The sequence below is a fragment of the Sorex araneus genome, chromosome 4 (assembly GCF_027595985.1).
Source record: "Sorex araneus isolate mSorAra2 chromosome 4, mSorAra2.pri, whole genome shotgun sequence".
In the NCBI taxonomy this organism is placed as follows: Eukaryota; Metazoa; Chordata; class Mammalia; order Eulipotyphla; family Soricidae; genus Sorex; species Sorex araneus.
The window spans coordinates 195,867,424-195,893,190 of NC_073305.1; the positions used below are offsets into that span (position 1 = coordinate 195,867,424).

At 58.8% G+C, this 25,767-nt stretch overlaps 1 protein-coding gene across 2 annotated transcripts; it reads left to right on the forward strand.

The window, feature by feature from the left end:
- Positions 1-15,367: 15,367 nt before the first annotated feature.
- Positions 15,368-25,674, forward strand: SLC12A9 (solute carrier family 12 member 9). Of its 2 annotated transcripts, XM_055134310.1 has the most exons (14): positions 15,368-15,506; positions 16,113-16,334; positions 16,509-16,643; positions 16,935-17,066; positions 17,320-17,628; positions 18,100-18,207; positions 18,285-18,396; positions 19,192-19,349; positions 19,437-19,519; positions 20,332-20,456; positions 20,545-20,737; positions 20,847-21,021; positions 21,663-21,809; positions 24,555-25,673. In XM_055134310.1, the coding sequence occupies exons 2-14, from the start codon at positions 16,154-16,156 to the stop codon at positions 25,442-25,444; spliced, it is 2,748 nt and encodes a 915-aa protein (XP_054990285.1). In that variant the 5' UTR covers positions 15,368-15,506; positions 16,113-16,153; the 3' UTR covers positions 25,445-25,673. The 2 variants fall into 2 exon arrangements, with proteins under 2 accessions (XP_054990285.1, XP_004617361.1); XM_004617304.2 differs by lacking the exon at positions 15,368-15,506 and having other exon boundaries at positions 15,830-16,334; positions 24,555-25,674.
- Positions 25,675-25,767: the final 93 nt, after the last annotated feature.

Genomic DNA, 25,767 nt, shown 5'->3' on the forward strand with positions numbered 1-25,767 from the left:
CGGGGGGCGTCCGGGCAGCCGCGGCGCAGGGGGGAGACGTGGCCGGGCTCGGGGTCCCGCCCCGCCGGGCCGCCCCTGCTCGCCCCGGGCTCCCCGCACCCGCGCCGCCGCGCCGCCCGGGCCGAGTGCGCTCCGCGCCGCCGGGGACCGTGAGAGCCCGCGGCGAGGCGAGCGGGGCCGGGCGCGGGGCCGGGTCTGGGCCGGGTCTGGGCCGGGCGGCGCCGCGGCGGGCCGGGAGGGGCGCGGGCAGCTCCGGGCTCGCCGAGGGGCCCGGCCGCGCTGATTGGAGCGCGCGCTGCTGAATAATTCATGAGGGGAGCGAGCGGGGCGCCGAGCGGAGCAGGTCGGGAAGTTGGAGAAAGTTTGCAGAAGGGGGAGGGGCGGCGGGCGCCCTGCCCGGGACCGCCCCGACGTGCCGCACGGCCGCGCCGGGACCCCCCGCGCCCCGCCACCCGCTGCACGACGGAGGGTCCCCGCGTGCGGCGTGAAACGGGCCCCGCACGGCTCGCGCCCTCGCTCGCCCTGCAGCGGGCCGCGATCGCCGAGGCCGGGGACCGGATCGCGACGCGACTTTCTGAGGATGGGTCGAGGGACGCAGCCAGCGGCGCCCCCGCCGGGGATCCCCGCGCGCCGGTCATCTCTGTGTGTGTGGTGCCAGGGGTCGAACCCCGGTTGCGTGCAGGCCAGGCCCGCCGCCCGTACCGGGACCGCTGCGCCACACCCCCCGGTCCCCGCCATCCCTCTTTAGGGGGTCCGGGGGGTACGTTCATCTCCAAACCGGGGCCCTCCCGCGCTCGCAGCCTGCGCTGGCAAAGGTGGGAAGGAAACCGACTTTGTGTGGAGCTGGGGGCTGGAGAGACAGCGCTGAGCTCAGCGCCGGCCGTGCGCGCAGGACGCCAGGGTTGGAGTCCCCATTCCAGCGTCGCAAAGATCCTAGGGGAAAATCCCCACACTGCAGAGTATAACCCCAAAACCAAAACCAAAAACAAATTCTGTTTAAAGGCAGGTGGGTCCGGGAGAGTGAAGGATGAGATGGTTTTCCAAATCCCAGTGGTCACTCTCACTGTCCCGTGACCCCTCGGGCTGGGCCCCCTGCTGCTGCTGTCTTTCCTGAGCTGTTTCCTGTCTGGCTCCTGGGGGCCCTGGGGATGACTGGGAGGGCCCTTCCTCTCTGCCAGCCCCCCACATCCCATCAGTCAGAGGGGAGGGTCCAGGAAAGCAGAGCTCCTCCCACCAAATGCCTTGGACTGGACCCCAGGGTCCCTCCAGTGTGGGTCACTGCGTCCCCCATTGTTGCTGCAGGAGTCAGGGCCAGGAAGGAGAAGGACCGCGCAGCAAGTGTGTCTGAGGAGCCAGCCTGGAGGGGCTCCGGGGAAGGAAGAGTCTCGGCAATTGGAGGGACTGCCAAGTGCCTCCGCACCCCCCCCCCCACACACACACACAAGTGAGGACAGCCAGGCCTGCGGTGACCTCTCGTTCCAGTGCACTTATCTTCCTGCCGCCAGTGGACTCCCCGCGCCCCTGCCCTTCCTTGCTGCCTGCCTGGGTCCTGCTCCGGGGTGGCGGGTCACAGAGGGCAGGAAGCAGCCGGCTTGGCTGGAGCCAGGCAGACCAGGCTCACCGGGGATCCCCTCCTCCTGCCCCAGCGTGCACGCATGTACACACACACACACACACTCACACAAACATACAATCACACACAGACACATTGATGCACACTTACAGAAACATATACTCACACAGATGCACTTATACACATATACTCACATTAATGCATACACACAAATATGTATACATATATTCATATATGAACATACACACGTAAACACACATATGCATAGATAAACTCACATTCACTTACTCTCACACACATACACACATGTACACACACATATATATACACACTCCTCGTGTACACATGCACTCACACAGACACACACATATACACATACATACACACATACATTCACACATATGCACTCACACACATACATACAGACTCACACACACTCAGACACACTTGCAAACGTGCTCATTCACATGCTCCTACTCGTGCTCAGTAGAATTCAGCATCTCTGCAGCTCTGACTCCCCGCTCTGGAGTGCTCATATCTTCTCTTCTGGGGGGACGCACCTCGAGGGCTGAATACTTCATCTGGGGTGTGGGACTGAGCGCTGGACAGCAGACAGGCTGCTGGTAGGCTCACTGCACATTCAAATCCTGTATTGTTGATCACTGAGGACCAGATCCCGCTTCTGTTCGAGGGAGGACAGCACCCAGCCCCTGGGGTGGGGGAAATGAATAAAAGAAATGAATCAAACTTTGCTGAGCACCTACTGTGTCCGGGTCAGTGATTACCAAGCTTGTTTGTGAGATTTCAAACACTTGATTCCAGGCCTCACAGCTCTTCACACTCTGGCTGGAGAGAGCTCAAAGGGCTAGAACACAGGCTTTGCAGCAGGAGCCCTGGGGCTGAACCCAGGCAACACACGACTCACCCCAGCACTGCCAGCAGCGATCCCCGAGCACTGAGCTGAGAGCGGCCCCTGAGTACCACTAGGTGTGGCCCCAAAACAAGCATATAAAGCAACCCAAACACAACCTAAATGAATTCAAAAAGCCCCTTTCCCTAAAGAGGGTGTGTGATGGGGGTGGAGATAGCACAGCGGGCAGGACTCTGCCTCACAAAGGGCTGCTCTGGGTTCGGTCCCCGGCCCCATTTGGTTCCCCGAGCCCACAAGAGTGCTACAGAAGTAAGCACTGAGCACAGCTCGGGAGCTGGCCCAAAACAAAACTGGGAAAATCCAATCCTATGAGGCCAGTTCCTTAAAGAGTGTTCGAGATCGCCCCGGAACCCGGGCCGAGACCTCCCTCCCCTAGTGTGGCTGAAGTCCTTTCTCTAGCTGACCAGAGCTTCTTCCACAGCCCCAGGCCACCTCAGTCCCCCTTGCCTTGGTCACTGTCTGCCCCACCCAGGATTAGGGGGGCACTCCTGTTCCACCCGTGATTTGCATGCTGTCACTCGCCCTCAGCGGTCTCCTGGCTGCCCCTTGCCCCATCTCACTCCAGTCGTGTTAAACAGTCTCTAGCCTGAATTTTCCTACGGTAATGAGTCACAACAAACTGTCCCACTGTGTGGAGACTCAGTCCCAACCCTTCCCCTCAGGGCCCCCCTCAGCTGCCCCTTCTAACCCCAACAGGTCTGCATTTCCCTCCCTGGAAGCTCCAGAGATTAGAGTTTAGTCTTTGCCCCCCGCCCCCCCCCATGCCAACCCGCCCCGCCCCGCCCACTGCCCTGGTTAATGAGTCTCGTCAATTTCAACAGGCCGATCCTCTGCCAGCCGGAACTCTTACCTCTCCTCTATCCAGAGAATTTGATAGAGGTTTCAGTGGCTCTGATAACAAGTACTAAAGTGCGAAGGGACTTTCTGAAAATCTCAGTGACCAAGGAAACAAGGATTTGTGTTTGTTTTTGTAGTTTCAGGTCACCCCAGCAGCGCTCCAGGATGACTCCTGGTTCTGTGCTCAGGGATCACTCCTGGCAGGACTCAGGGAGACCATCTGGGGTGTCAGAGATAGAACCCAGGTGGGCCACAAGGCAAATGCCCAACCCACTGTACCCTCTGGCCCAGTAATAGCATAACAGGTAGGGCATTTGCCTTGCACACGGTCGACCTGGGTTCGATTCCCGGCATCCCAGATGGTCCCCAAGCACCGCCAGGAGTAACTCCTGAATGCATGAGCCAGGAGTAACCTCTGTGCATCCCAGGGCATGACCCAAAAACCAAAAGAACAAACAAAAGAAACAAGTTTCATAAAAGCTTTGTAACTGTATCTCACGGTGATTCTATGAAAATAAATAAATAAATAAATAAATAAATAAATAAAAGAAACAAGTTTAATTAGCCTTTCTAGAGGGAAGACTGAGAGAAGGAATACAAAGTAGAATTACAAAATCATGGGCTGGGGGGTTGAGGGGGGAAGGCTCGTGTCATGTTGTCATCTAAGAAGAAGGCAAGAAATGGGGATATTTAGAAGTCTAAAGACTGTGGCCTTTGCATTACAAACGTTGTTTTTCTAGATTTTGAAGTAGAGTATTTGTCACGTTAACATTTGAAATCCACTGTGATTTCTCAATCTAAATAAACATTAACTTTATTTTGGGGGGAGGTACTGGGTGCTGAGCACCTGCAGGGTTATCACCCAGAAGTGCTCGAGAGGACTTGGGGTGCTACGGATCTATCTGGGGGCTCAGTGCGTGCCCTTGGAGCTCTCTCCCTGGCTAGAAACATGTTTGTTTGTTTGTTTTTGGGTCACACTCAGGGCTGTCATTTGGTGGTTCAGATAATAAATACTCAAGTGCAAAGGGACTTTCTGAAAATCTGAGCGACCAAGGAAACAAGGATTTTTGTTAGTTTTTGTAGCTTTGGGACCACCCCAGCAGTGCCCAGGGATCATTCCTGGCAGGTGCTAAGGAAACTCCCTACCTGCTGGTTTATCACTCCGGCCCCGGCAAGAAACATTTGATTTTATTGGTTTTGGGGCCACACCTGGCTCAGGGTAACGCCTGGCTCTGACTCTGACCCAGGAATTACTCCTGGCAGGGCTTCGGAGACCATCTGGGATGCCAAGGATCAAACCTAGGTTGGCCACATACAAGGCAAGTGTTCTATCCACTGTACTATCTGCCCAGTCCCATATTAAACATTTCTTTTTTTGGTATACAAATAATTTTAAGGCGCTTGAGCAATAGCACAGCGGGTAGGGCATTTACCTTGCACGCAGTCGACCCGGGTTCGAGTCCCAGCATCCCATATGTTCTCTGAGCACTGCCAGGAGTAATTCCTGAATGCAAAACCAGGAGTAACCCCTGTGCATTGCCAGGTGTGACCCAAAAAGCAACCCTCCCAAAAAATTTAAATTTAAAAACTTGCCCTGCACATAACCAATCAGGTTTGATCACCAGTACTCTGTGGGGTACCCTGAGCCCCACCAGGAGTGACCCCTGAGCACAGAATCAGGAGCAAGCCCTGAGAACTGCTTGAAGTGGCCCAGCGCTTCCCCCCCACCCCACGCCCCACAAAGTGACTTGTTGGCAGCTGGAGCAATATAACAGCAGGGAGAGCATTTGCCTTGCAAGTGGCCAACATAGGTTTGATTCCCAGCACCAAATATGGTCCCCCAAGCTTGTTAAGAGTAATCCCAGAGCACAGAGTCAGGAGTATCCCTGAGCATCGCTGGCTGTGGCTCTAAAACAAACACAACTGTCTGCCTGGACTGATGTGGAGGAGCACCCCGTGATCCCCTGAGCACTCTGCTAGGGAGTAGCCTCTGGGAGCTGCTGGGAATGGCCCCTTTTACCACAAGGATGGTCATTAGGGGCTGGACAGATAACTCAAGTGGTGGAGCACATGCCTGGGATGTTTGGGACCCCAAGTTCCACACGGCACTGCTGGCTTTCTAGACTGCCAGGTGTAGCCTGTGACCCCGGTGCCACCAAACCTGAGCAACACTAGGCTTGGAGCAGCCCTTACCTGGCAGGCTTGGAAACGCCAGTGCAGTATCGCTGGGACAGGCCCACATACATACTTGCGCACATATGTGTATGCATGTATGTGCATATGCATAACATATGACAGGATGTGGAAGACTGGGGGTGGCCCAAAGGGCTGGAACGCACACATAGCATGCAGGACTCCGGGGTAAGACCCTCCCCCTGAGCACCACCTGCTTTGCTCCCCACCCACCCTGGAATAAAATAAAATACACATGGGGCCAGAGCGACAGGACAGGGGCTGGAGCGATGGCACAGCGGGTAGGGCGTTTGCCTTGCACGCGGCCAACCCGGGTTCGATTCCCAGCATCCCATATGGTCCTCTGAGCACCGCCAGGGGTAATTCCTGAGTGCAGAACCAGGAGTGACCCCTGTGCATCACCAGGTGTGACCCAAAAAGCAAAAAAAAAAACAAAAAAACCCCCAAAAAACCAGCGACAGGACAGCAGGAAGGCGCTTGCCTTGCACTTGTCAGACCCAGGTTTGATCCCCGGCCCCTACATGATCCCCTGAGCACCAGGAGTGATCCCTGAGTGGTGCAGAGCCAGGTATAAACCCTGAGTATCACAATGTGGATCAAAACAAAACAGCAACAGATAGACTATTGGGGGTTGGAGAGATAGGCAGCAAGTAAGGCGCTTGCCTGGCACATGGCCCACCTGGGTTTTACCCCCAGCATCCCATAGGGTCCCCTGAACACAGCCAGGAGTAACCCCTGAGCACCCCCCCGGGTGTGTTCCAAAAACCAAAACTGTCTGTAGCACTGTTGTCCCGTTGTTCATTGATTTGCTCGAGCGAGCACCAGTAACGTCTCCATTGTGAGACTTGTTACTGTTTTTGGCATATCGAATACGCCACGGGTAGCTTGCCAGGCTCTGCCGTGTGGGCGGGATACTCTCAGTAGCTTACCGGGCTCTCCCAGAGGGACAGAGGAATCGAACCTGGGTCGGCCGCGTGCAAGGCAAACGCCCTACCTGCTGTGCTATTGCTCCAGTCCAAAACAAAAAAACAATAAAATAAAATAAATACACGACTGAAATCATTACATGAAACCCAGCTGAGGGTGAGAGGGAGTTGCTGTGGCAGCTATTTAAAGATGAAGACAGGGGTCCGGAGTGAGAGCACAGTGGCTTTTGCCTTGCACGCAGCTGACCTGGGTTCCATCCCCAGCATCCCATATGGTCCCTGAGCATTGCCAGGAGAGACTCCTGAATGCAGAGCCAGGAATAACCCTTGAGCATCGCCGGTGTGACCCAAAAAGCCGCCGCTCCAAATAAAAATGGAGAGAAACTTGGGGGCAGTGATGTGTCTGGTCATCTCCAACGAGAGCTCAGGACCCTTCAGACACTCCTTGGCAATAACCTTACTGTCCCACCTCTGAGGACTTGCTCATCAGCCCGGCAGGTCTTTTACTTTAATTTTTATTTTATTCTGTTTTGGCTTTTTGGGTCACACCAACGATGCTCAGGGGTTACTCCTGGCTCTGTACTCAGGAATGACTTCTGGCGGTGCTCAAAGAACCATATGGGATGCCGGGGATCGAACCTAGGTAGGCTGTGTGCAAAGGCAAATGCCCTACCCACTGTGCTATCGCTCCAGTCCCAGGTCTTTGATTTTTTTAGGGGGTAAATGCTGATCCGCACCTGGCCGTGCTCAGGGAACACTCCTGGCTCTGTGCTCAGGGGCCACTCCTGGCCGTGCTCAGGGATCACTCCTGGCTCTGTGCTCAGGGATCATTCCTGGCTGTGCTCAGGACCAAACAGGGCATGGCTGTGTGCAAAGCAAGCACCTTCACCCCGCACCCCCATTCCCGCACGATCTCTCTCCTTGCCTGGGTGTCCTCTATTCCTTCTCTTCCATGTGCCCACGCTCTTCCTCTGGGGAGAGCATGCTTGCCCCCAGAAAGTAAAGGGGTGTTCCCGGGCCAAGGAGGTGGTTCAAAGGGCTGGAGTTCAGCCTTTGCACACAGGCGCCCAGATTCGATGCCCGGAAGTGCATGGTCCCCAGGGCACCCGCTTGGAGCAGTCAGGAGTTGTGCCAGGTGTGGCTGCCCTTAAAAATCTAAGGAAGGGGGTGACTTACCCCCGATCAGTCCCGGGAACCTTATCCAGCCTTGGTGCTGGGCCTGGAGGAAAGGCTCTGAGCTATGAGGGGGTGCAGGGGTCTCAACCCGAGAGGGGGCTGCGGGGTGGGGGTGGGGGTGTGGCAGCCTAGAGGAAAGCGCAGGGGAGGGCAGAGGAGTGGAGAGCAAAGGGGCTGGGGGCGCGGAGAGGGGTGTGTTCGGGGAGGCTCATTGTCCCAGGCGGGGGAAGTCTTTTGTTTCCTCTCTTCCCTTGGCCGCTGGACAGGATATGAGGTTGAGCCCCTCCATGCCAGCAGCCCCCTGCACCAGCTTCCCTCATTGTGTCTTGCACAGAGATGCTGGCAGAGGTTTTCGGGATGGCACAGAGGGGCTCTGGGGTGCGGGGCTGAGCTCCCAGGGTGCTGACGGTCCCCCGAGTCCTCTGGGTGGGTAGTGGCGTCAGCCGGGCACTGCGGAGGGGCAGGAAGCCTGGCCTGGGTGGGGCCAGGGGCATGCTAGGCTGGGCCTCAGAGGAGATGACGTGGGGCTTCAGGCTTTTCCCAGCCCCCACCATCCAGCCTGGGGGCCCAAGAGCTCACCTGCACCCCGGTGTCCCTCACACCCCCTCCATTCCCTACCATTGACATCACCCCTTGGGGGCAGAAGGGATCCCGGGGAAGCCGGCAAACTCAGGTGCTGCCTGGTTCCTGGGACCCTTTCCCGGCCCCCACCGCCGGCCCCCGCGGCGGCCCTGCAGGAACCCTGGGATCTCATCCCTCCCCTCCTGGGCCATTTTGCTCCATCAGCTGTTCCTGCAGGAAGGGCGCCCCGTTCGGCCTCGCCTCTCTTCCCGAGAGCCTTTTGTTTGCTGGGTCTGCAGGAAATTGTAGGGGCGGCAGCCAAGGGCTCATCTGCCCCTAGGGCCTGGGGGAGGAGGGGGGTCAGGATTCACCAGACTTAATCCTGGGGAGCTGGGTGGGGCGCGTGATCGCCAGGAAACTCGGGACCCCGTGCTGGGCCGACTGGGCGGCAGTGTCTCCCAGAGGCGGCCCTGGGGTGTGTGTTCGGTGATCTCCACTCCAGGGGGCTAGACGGACACCCCGATGTAACCTGACAGGTTGAGCCGAGAGGCCCACACGAGGGAAGAAAACCCAGCCTGCATCCTGCAGCCCCTCTCGAACGCCCCGGGTGGGTTCCCGGGTTTGGGAGCTGGTAGGCAGGCCGTCTCCGAATATTACCTAATTTGCTTTTTTTTTTTTTTTTCCAAATATGCCCTTTAAAAAAAATGGTGGAGAGGAGGACTAGCACGTAGCCCCAGAATTCGCGCCTTCCCAGGACGCAACCGCAGCCCCCGAGCGGCGTGGACGCTCTAGTGAGCTGGCGCCATCTCGTTGGTTGCCCAATCTCTGAAGCCGCCCTGGGCGCGGCCATCTTCCCTTCCCAGCTAAGGGGCGGACCGCCGTCTTGACACGAGCAATTCACAGGTCCCCAGCATTCTCACTGTTGGGGAAAACCTGGGAGGGCCCCGGGAAGACTTGGAGCTGTTTAAAGTTCACGGGCCACGCTGCGGGAAAAACAAGGACTCCAGTGTAGTGGAGTTTCCTTTTTTTGCTTTTTCTTCCCTTTTGTTGGGAGGGGGTGGGGGGAGGTCACACCCAGCAATGCACAGGGGTTACTCCTGCCTCTGCACTCAGGAATTACCCCTGGTACTCAGGGAACCCTATGAGATTCTGGGGATCAAACCTGGGGTCGGCCGCGTGCAAGGCAAATGCCCTACCCGCTGTACTATCGCTCGGGTCCTGAGTTTTCTTGATAGATTTAATTTTTAAAGCAGATTTGAGCCACACACATTTGATGCTGGGGGAGGGGGGGGCTTACTGCTGACTCTGCACTCAGGAATTACTCCCGATGGTGCCGGGAACCCTATGAGATACTGGGGATCAAATCCCGGTTGACTGCGGGCAAGGCAAGCGCCCTACCCATTGTGTTAGCTGTCGCTCCGGACTCCAATTTTTAAAATAGATTTAAGTTGTGTTTATTTTATTTTCATGTATTTGCCAGTGTGAAACTCAGGGTCTCACATGAGTGAGATATTTGCCCTACTACTAAGGCAAACCCCCGCTTCTTGGAGTTAGATTCTATTGGCACTAGAATAAACAAAAACTTGGGGCTGCAGCGATAGTTCAGTGGGTAGGGCATTTTCCTTGCATGCAGTGGATCCTGGTTCCATGCCCAGCATCCCATATGGTCCCCTGAGCACTGCTAGGAGTGATTCCTGAGTGCAGAGCCAAGAGTTAACCCCTGAGCATTGCTGGGTGTGACCTAAAAACCAAAAACCAAAAAAAAAAAAAAAAGAAAGTAAACAAAACTAAAGAGGGATGGCACATGGAATGGATGACACATGTCAGGTGATATTATGTTCTATGGAGAAAAACTACAAGAAGGAGATGGGAAGGAAGCCCTGGGTCCATTCACAGCGGAGCTGGCAAGTCAGAGAGGACGGGGCAAGCCGCATGCCTGGAACGCAGCCAACCATATCTCTAGCACCCAAACGGTCACCCTCGCCTAGCCCAGAGCACAGAGCCAGGAGTAAAACTCTGAGAACAGCAGGGTGTGGCCCCCAAATGAAACAAACAAATGGAATTGGGGTTCCAAGGCGTGACTATGTGCGTGCACTACATGCACGGGAGCTAGCCGATTCTTAGCACTGCAAAAAAAAAAAAAAAAAAGAAATGAAAGAAATGGGCTTGGCAGAGATGTCCCAAAGAATCTCCTATCCGTGATAAAAAGAGGCTCATTGCACATCCTCTGACAACAGCCCAGAGGCCCTTGTGGGTGGGAGCAGGGAATGGATTAGAGGTTGGGGGCCAGGGGGGCCGAGTGGGAGGCTGGGACGCTTGGAGCAGAGGAAACGCTGTGGCCACGAATGCCAAGGCCGCAGACCCACGCAGCCGGGATCAGACTTGGCACAGGCAGGAGGTCTGTTTTCTACCTCGAAGGCCCTTTGACTTTTACTGGGGGAAACGGGAAACCACCGGGGAGTTCTGGAAAGAGAGGCGTGATGAACTGGTCACTGCTTTCCTAACATCACTCTGACTGCGCTAGTGAAAATGGACTAAATTTGGCAAGGGCAGAAGTGGGCATCCCACGGAGGGGGCTACGGATGAGGAGCTTGAACTGGCTCAGCACCTCCATTTGGCACACGCCTGGGGGTAATCACTCAAGACTTTTATTTTTATTTTTTTGACACACCCACCAATGCTCAGGGGTTACTTCTGGCTCTGCACTTATGAATCAAGGCCTCCAGGGGTGCTGCCAGGGAAGACCAGATGGGGTGCTGGGGATGGCACCCGAGTGAGCCAAGTGCAAGGCGAACTTCCCTATTGCTCCAGCCCCCAGGGATATAACTTTTTATGTTATTGTTTTCACATTCTTCGAAGGGTCCCGGAAGTGGGATGGCTGGATCATATGATAACACTATCTGCATTCTTCAAGGGTTTGCCTTTAGACACACCAGCTCGGAACTGATCTGACAGTCAAGTGGAGATAAGGTTAACAGGTGCTTGGACTTCAGTGGAGCCGTGAAGCACCTGGGCAGGAGCTGTGGGCCCATGATACAGGTAATATTAAAACCATAAAATCGAATGAGATCACCACGGGAGTGGCTGAGAAAAGAAGACTGAGGACTTAGCCTCAGGTGCCTGCTCTTCATTGTTCTCTCAACAGCCCCCGTGGGGTGCTTCAGAGGTAAGGTGTGACCAGCACTAATAAAGAACTGGAGGGGCCGGAGCGATAGCACAGCGGGTAGGGTGTTTGTCTTGCACGTGGCCGACCAGGGTTTGATCCCCAGCATCCCATATGGTCCCCCAAGCGCCGCCAGGAGTAATTCCTGAGTGCAAAGCCAGGAGTAACCCCTGAGCATCGCTGGGTGTGACCCAAAAAGCAAAAAAAAAAAAGAACTGGAAACAGGCAGAAAGGTAGTAGGGCACGTAAGGCCTTGCATGCAGCTGACCCGGGTTCGATTCCTGGAACCCCACAGGGTCTTCCTAGCATGGCCAGGAGTTATCCCTGGGCACAGAGCCAGGAGGAAGCCCTGAGCACTGTTGGGTGTGCCCCCCTCCCGGTGCCCAAAAAAACAGTAGGAAGGGAACTGAGGGAAGAAGTTTGTCCGAAGATGGGGTGTGTCAGTGAGGTGAGGATGAGCTCTGGCTGCTGGGCTGACCAGGGGCAGACCATGATTTGGTGAATTTCCCTCTTGCTGAAGCCAAACTCAATGTGGTGGGTGGGGTGGGGGATGGGCTTAGACACAGCCAGAGCCACAGCCTAAGAAGAAAACAATGAAATGGTGTATGATGCATGAAGTGTGTGTATGTGGGGGGTGGATTCAAGATATTTTTTCATTTTGTGGAGGGCACATCCACAGTTCTCGAGGGCTACTCCTGTCCCTGTGCTCTCTCCTGGCAGTGCTAGGGGACTGTGTATTGAAAAGGGACTGGTTCCATGCAAGTTCTTTTTTTTTTTTGGTTTTGGGGTCACACCCAGCAATGTTCTGGGATTACCCCCCCCTTTTTTTTTTTGCTTTTTGGGTCACACCCAGCGATGCTCAGGGGTTACTCCTGGCTCTGCATTCAGCAATCACTCCTGACGGTGCTTGGGGGACCATATGGGATGTTGGGAATAGAACCCGGGTTGGCCGTGTGCAAGGCAAACGCCCGACCCTCTGTGCTATTGCTCCAGGCCCCTAGTCCCTATATTTTTTCACATGCTACAATGGGAATCAAACCTGGGTCAGCTACAAGCAAGGCAAGTGCCTCATCCCCAATACTATTTCTCCACCCCCCCCCTCTTTTTTTTTTTCATCACACCCGGCAATGCACAGGGGTTACTCCTGGCTCTTCACTCAGGAATTACTACTGGCGGTGCTCAGGGGACCATATGGGATGCTAGGATTCGAACCCGGGTCGGCCGTGTGCAAGGCAAACGCCCTACCCGCTGTGCTATCACTCCAGCCCCTCCTTTCTCTCTTTCTTTTTTTTTTTTTTTGTGCCACACCTGGCGATGCTCAGGGGTCACTCCTGGCTCTGCACTCAGTAATTATTCCTGGCAGTGCTCAGGGAACCATATGGGGTGCCCAGGATCAAACCTGGTTTGGCCTGGTACGAGGCAAGCACTGTATCTGCTGTACTGTCTCTCCAGCCCCCTCCCCTTTTGTTTTCACTTTTGGCCTGGCAGGCCCTGGGGTGCTGGAGACTTAACATGCAAGGCAAGTACCCTACCCTCTGTACTACCTCTCCGCCATCCCCGTCTATTTATCTCTGTTAAGAGAGAAGTAAATTGTACTCCTGAGAAAGACTGGTGTGCAAAAGCAAAGAGGTGTGGTGGCCGCTTGGCCAGCACTGGAAGGAACATCAGCTTGTTGGAGGAAAGACAGGGCTGAGGCCAGAGCTATTCCTGGGCTCCTGTTTTTCCCCCACAGGCTGGGCCTGCAGGCAGGGAGAGTGAGAAAGGTGAAGGGGCAGGGAAGGGGCAGGGATTTAATAGGCCTCAGGGAGCCTCCAGGAACCGAACAAGAACCCGCCCAGCCGGAGGCCTTGGAGGCTGTCAGTCATGCTTTTGAAGGGTCTGGCTGGGGTGTTTCTGGGCCCTGGGAGACTGCAGGCAGAGGGCCAGCAGAGCAGGTTTATAAGGCTGAGGTTTGCCAGCAGTGTAATGGGGGAGGGGAGCTGGGTTTTGGCTTTGAACTTGACACTGGGTGAGAAGGGAATTGAGTGTGTGTGACGTGGGGCACAGTGGCAAGAGGACAGGAGTTGGGGTCCAGTGAGGTGGGGAAGGGGAATCACTCTTGGGTATGACAAGGACTTTTTTTTTTTTTTTTTTGCTTCTTTGGGTCACACCCAGCGATGCTCATGGGTTCTGCACTCAGGAATTACTCCTGGTGGTGCTTGGAGGACCATATGGGATGCTGGGGATTGAACTCAGGTCGTTTGTGTGCAAGGCAAATGCACTACCTGCTGTGCTCTCCCTTCCTTTTTTTGAGGGGGGTTGTTTGGGGTCACACCAGGGGATGCTTGCTCTGGGGTTACTCCTGACTGTGCTCAGGAATCACTCCTGGTGGTGCTGGGTGGGGGGGTGTGTGATAGAGGATATGGGGATGGCATCAGGAACCAGGGTCAGTCCAGTTGTGTGAAAAGTGAGCGCCCTCCCCTCAGAACCACTGCCCACCGCCCTGAGCTGCCTTTGGCAAGAATCCTTAATCAATGTAGCAAGAACTTCTCTGGTCTTGCTGAGAAGTTCTTCATTTCCCTTCTCATTTTGCCTTTCCATTCTTTCCATTTCTGCTGTGCCAGGAGTCTAGCTTAATCCCAGCCCACCCCATTTCCTCTGTCCCGACACCTATTACAACAGTCCTTGTGGATTTAGGAAAGGTCAGAGGAGTTTTCCCCCAGGCCAACCTGAGCCGGTAGAGGAAAGGGCTGCTTTCACTGCTGAGGCCAGTCCGTGGCAAATTCTTGGGGAGGGTGGAGGATGGAGGGGCAGACAGGCAGAAGGGAATGACAACTGCCTCAGCGTGGATCTTAAAACCACCAGTGGGGCCGGAATGATAGTACAGTGGGCAGGGTGTTTGCCTTGCACACAGCCGATCCGGTTTGGGCCCTGGCATCCCATATGGTCCCCCCCAACACCGCCAGGAGTGAGTCCTGAGTGCAGAGCCAGGACTAACCCCTGAGCATCACTGGTGTGACTCCCCCCTAAAACAAAAAAATAAACCCCACCAGTGCGGACAGGAACATTGCAGCAAACAACGGAGAACGACCCGTTTCACTATTCCACCTCTACCTGCCAAGCCACATTTGGGCCGGTTCGAGTCCCTGCCGGTCTTGAGAAATGTCTCGGATAATCTACATTCCGAGATCGGGGCAGGAAAAAGGGGGACTCGCACACCCCGACACGTTAGGAGTGTTTTATGGAACTCCGTGGGCTGTTTCCTAATGTGCCGAGAGGGGATCACAGTGGCATCTGCCTGGCAGGGCGCTTCTGCAGTGCCCTGACCCCGGCGGGTGTTCGGGCTTTGTTCTCCGGCGCCCACTGCTTCACGGAGCTCTCAGTCCTCTCACGGCCAGGTTCTGGTTAGTGCCCATTTCACCGACGTGGGAGCGTTTCGAGCTGGTGCTGACGCTGACGGTACCTGAGTGATGCGTCCTCGGCTGCGTCGGTGGATAATGTCATCTCCGAGGCCTGAAAGCGGGCGGTTGAGGACACAAAGCGGCGGGACCTGGACCTCCGCGGCTCGCGGGCATCAGCGGCCAATGGCGCCCTCCGGTGGCCACGGCGAAGAGCGCGGCCGGGATAGTGGGCCGGGAGCGAGCAGGAGGGTCCCCGGAGGACCGAGGAGGAGGCGAAGCTGGGGGCCCGCGGCACGTACTAGATCCTGGAGGAGAAGCAGGAGAAGTCCGGGATCCTTGAAGCCTCTGAGCTCTCCGAGGCGTACCTGGGCCAGGTGTCGCGGCCCCGCCTTCCGCCCTCACCCCAGCGTCTCTCTCAGCGGAGCTCCAAGTGGGGTCCGGTCGGCTTGGGGGGGCCCCTTTGCACCCGGCGGGGATGGCTCTGTGGGAGCCCGCGGGGCTACCCCAGGTTGCACCCCCAAAGCACGTGGAGCGCCGGCGGCTGCGGATCCCGAGCTCGGGGGCGTGGCCTCCCGGGACCGCCCAGGGGGCGTGGGCCCGCGCGCAGACCAATGAGCGGCCGGCGCTGGAGGCAGGCTCGGGGCCTGGCATCCCGGTAGCCGCCGCTGCCTTTTCCGGCACGCGCGCCCCCTCTTCTCCTAGCGGACCCCCCTCCTTCCCGAGCATCACCCCCGAGCCGGGCCGCGTCCTCCGGGGGGGCCCCCGGGTGAGCACCCGCCGCGCGCGGGCCGTGGGCGAGTGGCGGGCAGGGAGGAGGGGAGCTCGGGCCGGCCCCGGGACAAAGTGGGCAGGCTCGGGGTGCGGCGAGGGGGGCCGGCGGGGGGCGCCGCCCGGGGTGGGTGCTTCGGGTGTGTTTGGGTTGGAGGGTTGCAGGGGGCGGCTGGTCAGGGTGGGAGCGGCTGAGAAGGCGGGGATAAGCAGGCCTGGGAGGGGCGAGGGAGGACCGCGGGGGTGGGGCTCGGAGGTTCGGAAGTTTCTTGCTGACCCGGTCGGGGAAGGGGATGCAGGGGTGGGGTGGGGGGCCCGAATTTGAAGGTTCCACGGAGACTTCAGAGGCGTTCTCCCGGTAACTCACTTCCCTTTCTGCGGATTTACTTCCTCTTGCACCGCTAGTGGAGAAGGGCGAGGATCTTTGCCCCTTGCAGGGGAACGTGGGGGAGGGGTGGATCCCCCAAAGCAGGGCTGCACCGGGCCACCCAAACGCTGTGTCTGGGAGTCCCTGCGGAGTATTTCCCCGTTGGGGAGTCTTTCGGGTGCTGGATAGTGTTCTTATGAGGGCGCTGTGGTCCACCCGGCCTCGTCTCTTTTGCAGGCCTCAGAACACATTGGAGGCCGCCTCTTGTCCACTCCACCATGGCCAGCGAGAACTCCCCTCTGCTGGCCTACCGGCTCCTGGGGGAGGAGGGTCTGGCCTTCCCTGCCAATGGGTCTGGGGGTCCGGGAGGGGCACCTGTCCGGAAGCTTTCCACTTTCCTGGGCGTGGTGGTACCCACCGTCCTGTCCATGTTCAGCATCGTGGTCTTCATGAGGATCGGTGAGTGGGTGCCGGGGCTCTGTCGTGGGGGGTGGCTGGGGGTTGGGGGTAGGGATGAAGTTGGGGGAGGATGTGGGTATGCTTGTGCGCAGAGGTCTGGGGAGGGGCTCCCCGTGGGTGTGTCCAGCTCTGTCCAGGCTGGGGAGTGACCAACCTTGCCTCTCGTGGCCCTAGGGTTCGTGGTGGGCCACGCGGGCCTGCTGCAGGCTCTGGCCATGCTCCTGGTCGCCTACTTCATCCTGGCGCTCACCGTTCTCTCTGTCTGTGCCATCGCCACCAACGGAGCCGTGCGCGGGGGTGGAGCCTACTGTATCCTCCTCCTGGGATGGGGGTGCTGGGGGGCGGTTCAGGGGTCCACCCCACTGCCTTTCCGGCCTGCCGATTTGGTGCAGTTCTCTGCACAGCGGAGGCCAGGCTGGCTCAGGGGCACGGGACGGCACAGGAGCAGCCGCTGGGGACACTCTGCCCCGTGGGAGCTGTCCCGTTGGGAAGTGTCTCGGCGTGTGCTGGGAGACCAGGCCTGGGGGGCCCCCTGGGGCACTGCCTCCAGCTCCCGTGGTTCGTTTCCCTTGACGCTCACCCCCTGCTTCTGCCCTTCAGTCATGATCAGCCGGACGCTGGGTCCAGAGGTTGGGGGCAGCATTGGCCTCATGTTCTACCTTGCCAACGTGTGTGGCTGTGCCGTCTCCCTGCTAGGGCTGGTGGAGGCCGTGCTGGACGTCTTCGGGGCTGGTCCGTGCGCCCCGCCGGGCTCTGTGTAGATATCTGAGAGCTTGTCCTTGCCCACGGGTTGCGAGGGGGGGAGCGGGCTTATGCCCCCACCAAAACTCAGAGGCAAACTGGGTGGGAGCCATGGGTGGGCCAGGAAGCTGGGGTACAGCGGAGCTGGGATTCCCGGTGAGCAAGGAGGGAGGCCCCGAGGGGCCTGCTCCTGCTCTGAGGGTGGGCTTGCGTAGCCCCTAACCCCGTCCCGCCTTGCCCGCAGATGCTGCAGGTGCCAGTGGGCTCCGGGTTCTGCCGCAGGGCTACGGCTGGAGTCTCCTATACGGCTCGCTGCTGCTGGGGCTCGTGGGGGGGGTGTGCACCCTGGGGGCTGGCCTCTACGCCCGAGCCTCTTTCCTCACCTTCCTGCTGGTGTCCGGTTCCCTGGCCTCCGTGCTGGTCAGCTTTGTGGCTGTGGGGCCCAGAGATGTCCCCTTGGCCCCTCGGCCCGGCTCCAACGGCTCCTCCCTGCTGCCCCAGTTCGGCCACTTCACCGGCTTCAACAGCAGCACCCTGAAAGCCAACTTATACGGTGAGTGGGCACAGGGGGGCCGACTCGTCGGGGGCCGGGACTCCCCACCTGAAGGGTGGAGGGGCCAGAGGGCCAGGCGGGAGCTGAGGGGAGGTACCCCTGGAAAGGGCCCGAATGAGAAAGGCAGGGGAGGGGCTGGCAGGGCGTTGACCTTGCATACAGTGGACACAGGTTCAATCCCCGGCACCCCATAGGGTCCCCTGAGCACCTCCAAGAGCAATTCCATGTTTAGCCGAGCCAGGCGTAACCCCTGAGCATCCTGGGTGTGACCCAGAGGGAGGGAGAAAGGAGAAAGGGAGAGAGAGAGGCAGGGAGGAAAGGGGAAGTTCGGAACAGTGGGGAGGAAGGAGGCATCAGGCCGGTAGGGCCAGAGCTGGGGTGAGGTAGGCATCATGCCATGTTGGTGGGGTGGGCCGGGGCTGGGCCCCTGAGGAGAGGCGCTGATGGCTCCCGTCTTGGGATGGGCCCCAGCTGGCTACGCCAAGGACTATACCACTGGCGCTATGATGACGTTCGCCAGTGTCTTCGCCGTCCTCTTCAACGGCTGTACTGGCATCATGGCGGGGGCCAACATGTCGGGTGAGTGGGGTTGCGGGGTGAGTGGGGTTGCCGGGTGGGTGCTGCGGGGCGTGCCGTCTGACCATTCTGCCACCCAGGGGAGCTCAAGGACCCCAGCCGGGCCATCCCGCTGGGCACCATCGTCGCTGTGGCCTACACCCTCTTCATCTACACGCTGCTCTTCTTCCTCTCCAGCTTCACGTGTGACAGGTGCGTGCAGCCGGGGCGGGGGGAGTCGGTGGGGGCGACACAACGCCGGGCGCAGGGCAACCAGGCCCAGGCACTTGTGGGGTGTTTGGGGGCCACACCCAGCTGTGCTCAGGGCTTCCCCCTGGTGCTGTGCTCCTGGTCACTCCCGGTGGGACTCGGGGACCATAGGAGGTTGGCCGTGTGCCTGGGCTGTGTCTCAGTGCCTGCTCCTGCCTTTGCAACAGCTCTTTCCAGGGTCTTTTTCTGGGTCTCGTGGGGAGCAGGGAAGGTGGGGGCTGGTTGTGCCAGGAGAGAGATGAGCTTCTGAGCGAAGGCAGCACCTGCCAGGTTCCTTGCTTGGGGTGGGGGGGGAGGATGTGGCCCCTGGCCCCTGAGACAGTCATACCATCAGTCTCTTGTGACTGTATTACTGGGAGCAGCCACCAGGCCATGAAACCTACCACTGGGACTGGAGCAGTAGTACAGCAGGAAGGGCCCTTGCCTTGCGCGTGACTGAGCCAGGTTCAATCCCTGACATCCCATAGTGTCCCCCGAAACCCCGCCAGGAGTGATTCCTTAGTGCTGAGCCAGGAGTCAGCCCTGAGTGCCACCATGTGTGGCCCTAAGACAAAAATGAAATCCAAAGCCCCCTTCAGACAGCAGATGTGGCCAGGCCTGCCCCGGGGAGCGTAGACTGCCCTCTGTGACCCCCAGGACCCAGCCGGGGCACTGAAGGACATCCAGCCGGTAGCCTGACACATGTCACGAGGACGCGGCATGGAGGCCTGTTCTCAGCCTTGGCCCTGCTCCCCACAGGACGCTGCTCCAGGAGGACTACGGCTTCTTCCGTGCCATCAGCCTGTGGCCCCCGCTGGTGCTCATCGGCGTGTACGCCGCCTCGCTGTCGGCCTCCATGAGCTCCCTCATTGGCGCCTCCCGCATCCTGCACGCCCTGGCCCAGGATGATCTCTTTGGTGTGTGCCGGCCGCCTCCTGGCTCTCCTCCTGTGCTTCTGTGTCTGCGTCCCCCTCGGCCCCGCTGACCGCTCTGTCCTGTCACAGGAGTGATCTTGGCGCCTGCGAAGGTGGTGTCCCGAGGCGGGAACCCGTGGGGGGCTGTGCTCTATTCTTGGGGTCTTGTGCAGGTGAGTCTTTCTCCTTCCTTCCCTCGCCCCCCGCCGCTCCTGGTCCTGTGTGTGTTACTTGGACCAAACGTGGGCTGGGCTGCATGACACAGGAGTGTGATGCTTTGATGTGTGTGTGTGTGTGTGTGTGTGTGTGTGTGTGTGTGTGTTGGATTAATATCAGTTAGTTTCTGGGTGCTTCTATTTTTTTTTTATTTTTTTTTTATTTTTGGGTCACACCTGGCGATGCGCAGAGGTTACTCCTGGCTCTGCACTCAGGAACTACCCCTGGCGGTGCTCAGGGGGCCATATGGGATGCTGGGAACCCGGGTCGGCCACGTGCAAGGCAAACGCCTTACCCGCTGTGCTATCACTCCAGCCCCTATTTTTTAAAATTTTTATTTATGAGGCTGGAGTGATAGCACAGCGGGTAGGGCGTTTGCCTTGCACGCGGCCGACCCGGGTTCCCAGCATCCCATATGGCCCCCTGAGCACCGCCAGGGGTAGTTCCTGAGTGCAGAGCCAGGAGTAACCTCTGCGCATCGCCAGGTGTGACCCAAAAAGCAAAAAAAAAAAAAAAAAAAAGAAAAAATTTTTTTTTGCTTTTTGGGTCACATCCAGTGATGCTCAGAGGTTACTCTTACGCCCTCCTCTGGACTATCACTCTGGCCCCAGGGGTTCTTTTATTTATCTAGGGTATTTTTGGGTGAGGGCTTGGGGGCCATGGTTGTTAGTACTCAGGGGCTATTGGGGGCTACTGTGGTACTTGTGTACCACGAACGCCCCCACCTCCTGCCTGCGAAGCATGCACTCAGCCCTGTGTTCTCGTGCAGCTGGTGCTCTTGGCAGGGAAACTGAACACGCTGGCGGCCGTGGTCACCGTCTTCTACCTGGTGGCCTACGCCGCAGTGGACCTGTCTTGCCTGAGCTTGGAGTGGGCCTCGGCCCCCAACTTCCGGTGAGAGGGAAGGCCTGTGTCCCCAGGGAGATGGGGGCCGGGGAGACATGGGGCGGGCTCGGCCCTGAGCGCCCTCCCTTTTCCCCAGCCCCACCTTCAGCCTGTTCTCCTGGCACACCTGCCTGCTGGGGGTGGCCTCCTGCCTGCTCATGATGTTCCTGATCAGCCCTGGCGCGGCCGGCGGCTCCCTGCTCCTCATGGGCCTGCTCTCCGCCCTGCTCACCGCCCGCGGCGGCCCCAGCAGCTGGGGCTATGTCAGCCAGGCCCTGCTCTTCCACCAGGTGGGGGCGGGGAGGGAGCTCGGAGGATGGTGGGGGGCCGGGAGATCGGGAGGGCCGTGGGGTGCTGCTGCCGGGCCCTTCCGTCCCCCCAGCGCCTCCCCGTCTGCAGGTGCGCAAGTACCTTCTCCGCCTGGACGTCCGGAAGGAGCATGTGAAGTTCTGGCGGCCGCAGCTGCTGCTTCTGGTGGGGAACCCTCGAGGGGCGCTGCCTCTGCTGCGCCTGGCCAACCAGCTCAAGAAGGGGGGCCTCTACGTGCTGGGCCACGTCACACTGGGGGACCTCGGTGAGCTGCCTGCGCCCTCTCGATGTGTCTCTCTCTCTCTCTGTCTATGTCTCTGTCTCTGTCTCCCTGTCTCTTTGTTTCTGTCTCTGTTTCTGTCTGTGTCTCTATGTCTCTGTCTGTGTATTTTGCTATGTCTCTCAGTCTCTATCTCTCTGTCTCTGTCTCTTTGTTTCTGTCTCTGTGTTTCTGTCTGTGTCTCTATGTCTCTGTCTCTGTGTCTCTCTCTGTCTATGTCTCTGTTTCTGTCTCTCTGTGTCTGTGTGTCTCTCCATCTCTGTGTCTATGTCTCTATCTCTGTCTTTGTTTGTGTCTCTATGTCTCTGTCTTTCTCTGTCTCTCTGTCTCTGTATCTCTCTATCCCCCTTTGTGTCTCTGTCTCTGTCTCCGTGTCTATATCTCTGTCTCCATGACCCTATGTCTTTGTTTCCATGTCTATGTCTCTGTCTCTCTCTGTCTCTGTGTTTGTCTCTGTATCTCTCTGTTTCTGTCTCTATGCCTGTGTCTCTGTCCCTGTGTCTTTCTCAGTGTCTCTGTCCCAACCCCAGGCCCTTTTCTTCTGCCACCCCTGGGGATGGGGGTTCTGGAAGGAAAGGCCCGAGCCAGCCCCCCCATTGGCTGCATCCTTGCCCTCCTGCCCGTAGACTGTCTCCCGTCTGACCCAGTGCAGCCGCAGTACGGGGCGTGGCTGAGCCTGGTGGACCGGGCCCAAGTGAAGGCCTTTGTGGACCTCACCCTCTCACCCACCGTGCGCCAGGGGGCCCAGCACCTGCTGCGGATCTCAGGCCTTGGTGAGTTGTCCTCCGTGCTCCCCGTCCCTACCCAGCCTTACTCTGTGGGTCCCTCCCAATCTCTGCCCCCCCCCCCAGGGCATAAACCACAGATTGCAAACTGCAGGAGGAACTGGCTGTCTGGGCAGATAAGCGCCCAGCGTGCAGAGATAGCCAGCGTGTGGGATGCGGTCCCCGAGGGGAAGTGGAGGCCGCGGCTGTGGTGGGGAGACAGTTTTTGTTTCTGTTGGTCTTTTTTTTTTTTTCTCCTGTCCAAACATTGGGGCTCAGGCTCTGAAGGGCAGGTGGCAGCTGTGGGAACAGGAATGGGGCTGCCCCAGTCCACGCAAATGGTCTCTGTGGACAGATTTGGGGAGAGGGGCCAGTGGGCACCTCTGCGGGCAGCAGAGCTTCTGTGTCCTGGCAGGCTCGCAGCTGACCCTGGAAGAGGGGACCTGGCCGGTGTGACCTGGCCCCAGAGGCTACAGGATACTGAGGGTGTGGGCTGTTGTCCAAGTGAGTGTCCGGGCCCTTGCCTTGTACCCCTGTCCCCAGTGAGTCCCTGCTCAGCTGCCTCCTCGCTGGCACCCTGAATCGTGTTGTCTCCTCACCAAGGCCCCCTGTTCTGCTTAGAATCTGGCTGAGCATAAGCCAGATCAGAATAAGGTTCAGCATGGTGGACATTGCCCCCAGGACTCCGCAGTTGCTGCAGCGTCCCCTGTGTGGGTGTGGCATCTTGTTGAGCGAGTTTAGACCCAGCCTAGTGGGATGCCCGCTCTCTCCTCAGCTGGCATGCCAGTGGGAGGACTGCCCCCAGCTAGAATTCTATATGGGGGGAGAGCCTGAACGTGCGGTCCTACTCAGCGGGGACTGACTCCATTTACTTAAACTTTTTTTTTTTTTGCTTTTTGGATCACACCCGGCGATGCACAGGGGTTTCTCCTGGCTCTGCACTCAGGAATTACCCTGGCGGTGCTCAGGGGACCATATGGGATGCCGGGAATTGAACCCAGGTCGGCCACGTGCAAGGCAAACACCCGACCTGCTGTGCTATTGCTCCAGCCCCTAAACTTTTTTTTTTCACTTTAAAAAAAAAATTAATCACCATGAAATAGACCCATCTCAAAGCTATTCACGGTTGGGTTTCAGTCATACAGTGCTCCAACACCTGTCCTTCCACCAGTGTACATTTCCCACCACCAGTGTCCCCAGTTTCCCTTTCACCCCCTCTTCCCATCCCCGCATGCCCCCTCAGCCCAGTCTGCCTCTGTCACAGGCACCTTTCTACTGGCTCTTTTTGTGTTATAGTTTGCAACTGGGTATTGGCTTTGGAGAAGAACATGAGTGCCAGGGTTCTGGAGGTGCAGGGAGGTGGGGGAAGGTAGCCTGTCCCAACCCCAGAGAGCCTAGAGATTTCACTGACTCCATTTTAGACCAGCTGTTCACATAGTTATTCTTTTGGTTTTGGGGTGTACTCCGAGCAGTGCTTGGGGCTTCCTCCTGGCTCTGTTCAAGGGTCAGTCCTGGCAGCGGTTCGGGAGACCCTATGCGGTGTCAGGATCAACCTTAGGTCAGCTGTTTGGAAGTCAAGTTCCTGGCCTTACTCTCAGGCCCCTGTTCTAAGCTGTCAACTAGGACTGAGGTGGGGAGGGGTGGTGCTTCAAAGGGCTGGAGCACAGGCTCTGCAGGCAAGAGGCCCAGGTCTCACCCCCAGCATTGCTGAGTACCCCTGAACTTCACTGGGGTGACCCTGGAACACCGCAGTGGTCCTAAAAATCATGGGTTGGGGACAGCTCAAAAGGCTGAGTGCATCTGAGCCTAACTGCGGGTAGGGCGTTTGCCTGCACACAGGCTGACCTGGATTCAATCCCCGGCACCCCATATGGTCCCCCGAGCACTGCTAGGAGTGAATCCTGAGTGCAGAGACAGGAGTAAGTCCGAGAACCACTAGGTGTGGCCCCCAAACTGAACAAAAGAAATGAAGGCTGAGCTGTCTTTGAACCAGGAAGCCTGTGTTCCATCCCTGGTATCACCAGGAGCAACCCTCCCAAACATGAACAGGAGTAGGGATCCCACCCCTCAATTTGTTTGCTTGTGTTTGGGCCACACCTGGTAATGGTCAGGGCTTACCCTGGCTCTGAACTCAGGAATCATTGTTGGTGGTGCTCAGGTGACCATAGGGGATGCCGGGGATAGAACATGGGTCAGGGGCTGCAAGGGAAGCCCCTCCCTGCTGTACTATTGCTCCGGCCCCTCTCCCCAGATTCTAACCCCCAAAACAAATACTTAAAGTAGGGACTTTGGGTTCAGAAACTCTGAGCTGGGTTCCAGGGCTGGCCTGGAGCCTGGGGCCACTGACTTCACTGCCCTGGGCCCTGGAAAAGGAGAGAACTAGTGTGACCTCCTGGCATTGCTTGTCCCCTGCACGCGGCTGCCAGGACACCATTAGGGAACTTGCCCCTGTGGGTATGGGGGCCCGACTCTGGGTGGGGGGAAGAGGGGTGGGAGAGAGGTTGATGGGGTTGCGACCCTCCTTCTGTAGAGGAATCTGAGCGCACACTACCCGGTGATCTTTCCCCGCTGGAGAAATGGGAGCTCCTAAAAGCTTGGAGTGGGGCTGTGTCCCCTGGGGGACAAGCAGGCAAGTGTGAAAGTGTCACACCGCCTGCGTGGCCACAGGAAGCCAGGAAGGCAACACCAGGGGGTGGGTGACCCTTCAGTGACAGGCCGCAGTGTCTGATTCCCACGCCCTCCCTGTGTCCCCAGGTGGCATGAAGCCCAACACCTTGGTCCTGGGCTTCTACGATGACGCTGCCCCCCAGGACCACTTCCTGAGCGACCCTGCCTTCTCCGAGGCAGCCGATGGAGCCCAGGAGGGCGGGGTCCCAGCGCTCAGCACCCTGTTCCCACCACCCCGGGCCCCCGGGAGCCCCCGCGCGCTCAGCCCCCAGGACTACGTGGCCACAGTGGCCGACGCCCTCAAGATGAACAAGAATGTGGTGCTGGCGCGGGCCTGCGGGGCGCTGCCCCCCGAGCGACTGGGCCAGGGCTCCAGGGGCACATCCACGCCGCACCACGTCGACGTGTGGCCCCTCAACCTCCTGCGGCCGCGCGGCGGGCCGGGCTACGTGGACGTGTGCGGCCTCTTCCTGCTGCAGATGGCGACCATCCTGGGCATGGTGCCCGCCTGGCACAGCGCCCGGCTCCGCATCTTCTTGTGTCTGGGGCCGCGGGAGGCCCCCGGGGCGGCCGAGGGCCGGCTCCGGGCGCTGCTGAGTCAGCTGCGGATCCGGGCCGAGGTGCAGGAGGTGCCGTGGGGCGACGCGGCGGCGCCCGGGGACGCCGACGACGAGGAAGGGGACTTCGTGAATGGCCGGCTCGGCGATGCCCAGGCCGAGGCGCTGGCGCTGAGCGCCAACGCGCTGCTCCGCGCGCAGCAGGGGCGCGGCCGGGCGGGCACGGGGCCCGGCGGGCCCGAGGGCGGCCCCGGGCCGGAGGGGCCCGCCACGGCGCTCACCTTCCTCTACCTGCCGCGGCCGCCCGCCGACCCGGCCCGCTACCCGCGCTACCTGGCGCTCCTGGAGCTCCTGACCCGGGACCTGGGCCCCGTGCTGCTCATCCACGGCGTCACCCCCGTCACGTGCACGGACATCTGAGGCCGCCCCCAGGGGGCTGCAGGGACCCCGCCCGCGGCCGTGCGGCCCGGCGGGGGCGGGGCTGGGGGCCCCTCCCGCCCTTCACCGGTGCCTTGCTGGGGGGAGCCGGGTCTCCTCGGGTCGGGGCTACCTCGGGCTCCCCCCGCCCCACACACCCGCCGGCCCCCGCGGGTGCTGTCGTCCTGTTTTATTTTTCTAACTGCGGATCGTGAATAAAAGAGCAAAACACTAAGCTGGCGCCGCACTGCAGGGCGGAGGAGGCGCGCCCGTGGGATAAGTCTGGGGGGGCCCCCCCGCGCCCGGGGCCGACTGAAGGGGGCGGC

Coding starts and splice junctions, on each gene's coding strand:
- SLC12A9 (XM_055134310.1), top strand. CDS start 16,154: ATGGCCAGCGAGAACTCCCCTCTGCTGGCCTACCGGCTCCTGGGGGAG. Junction 20,457..20,544: donor GCCTCGGCCCCCAACTTCCG/GTGAGAGGGAAG, acceptor CCTTTTCCCCAG/CCCCACCTTCAGCCTGTTCT. Junction 20,738..20,846: donor AGGCCCTGCTCTTCCACCAG/GTGGGGGCGGGG, acceptor CCCCGTCTGCAG/GTGCGCAAGTACCTTCTCCG.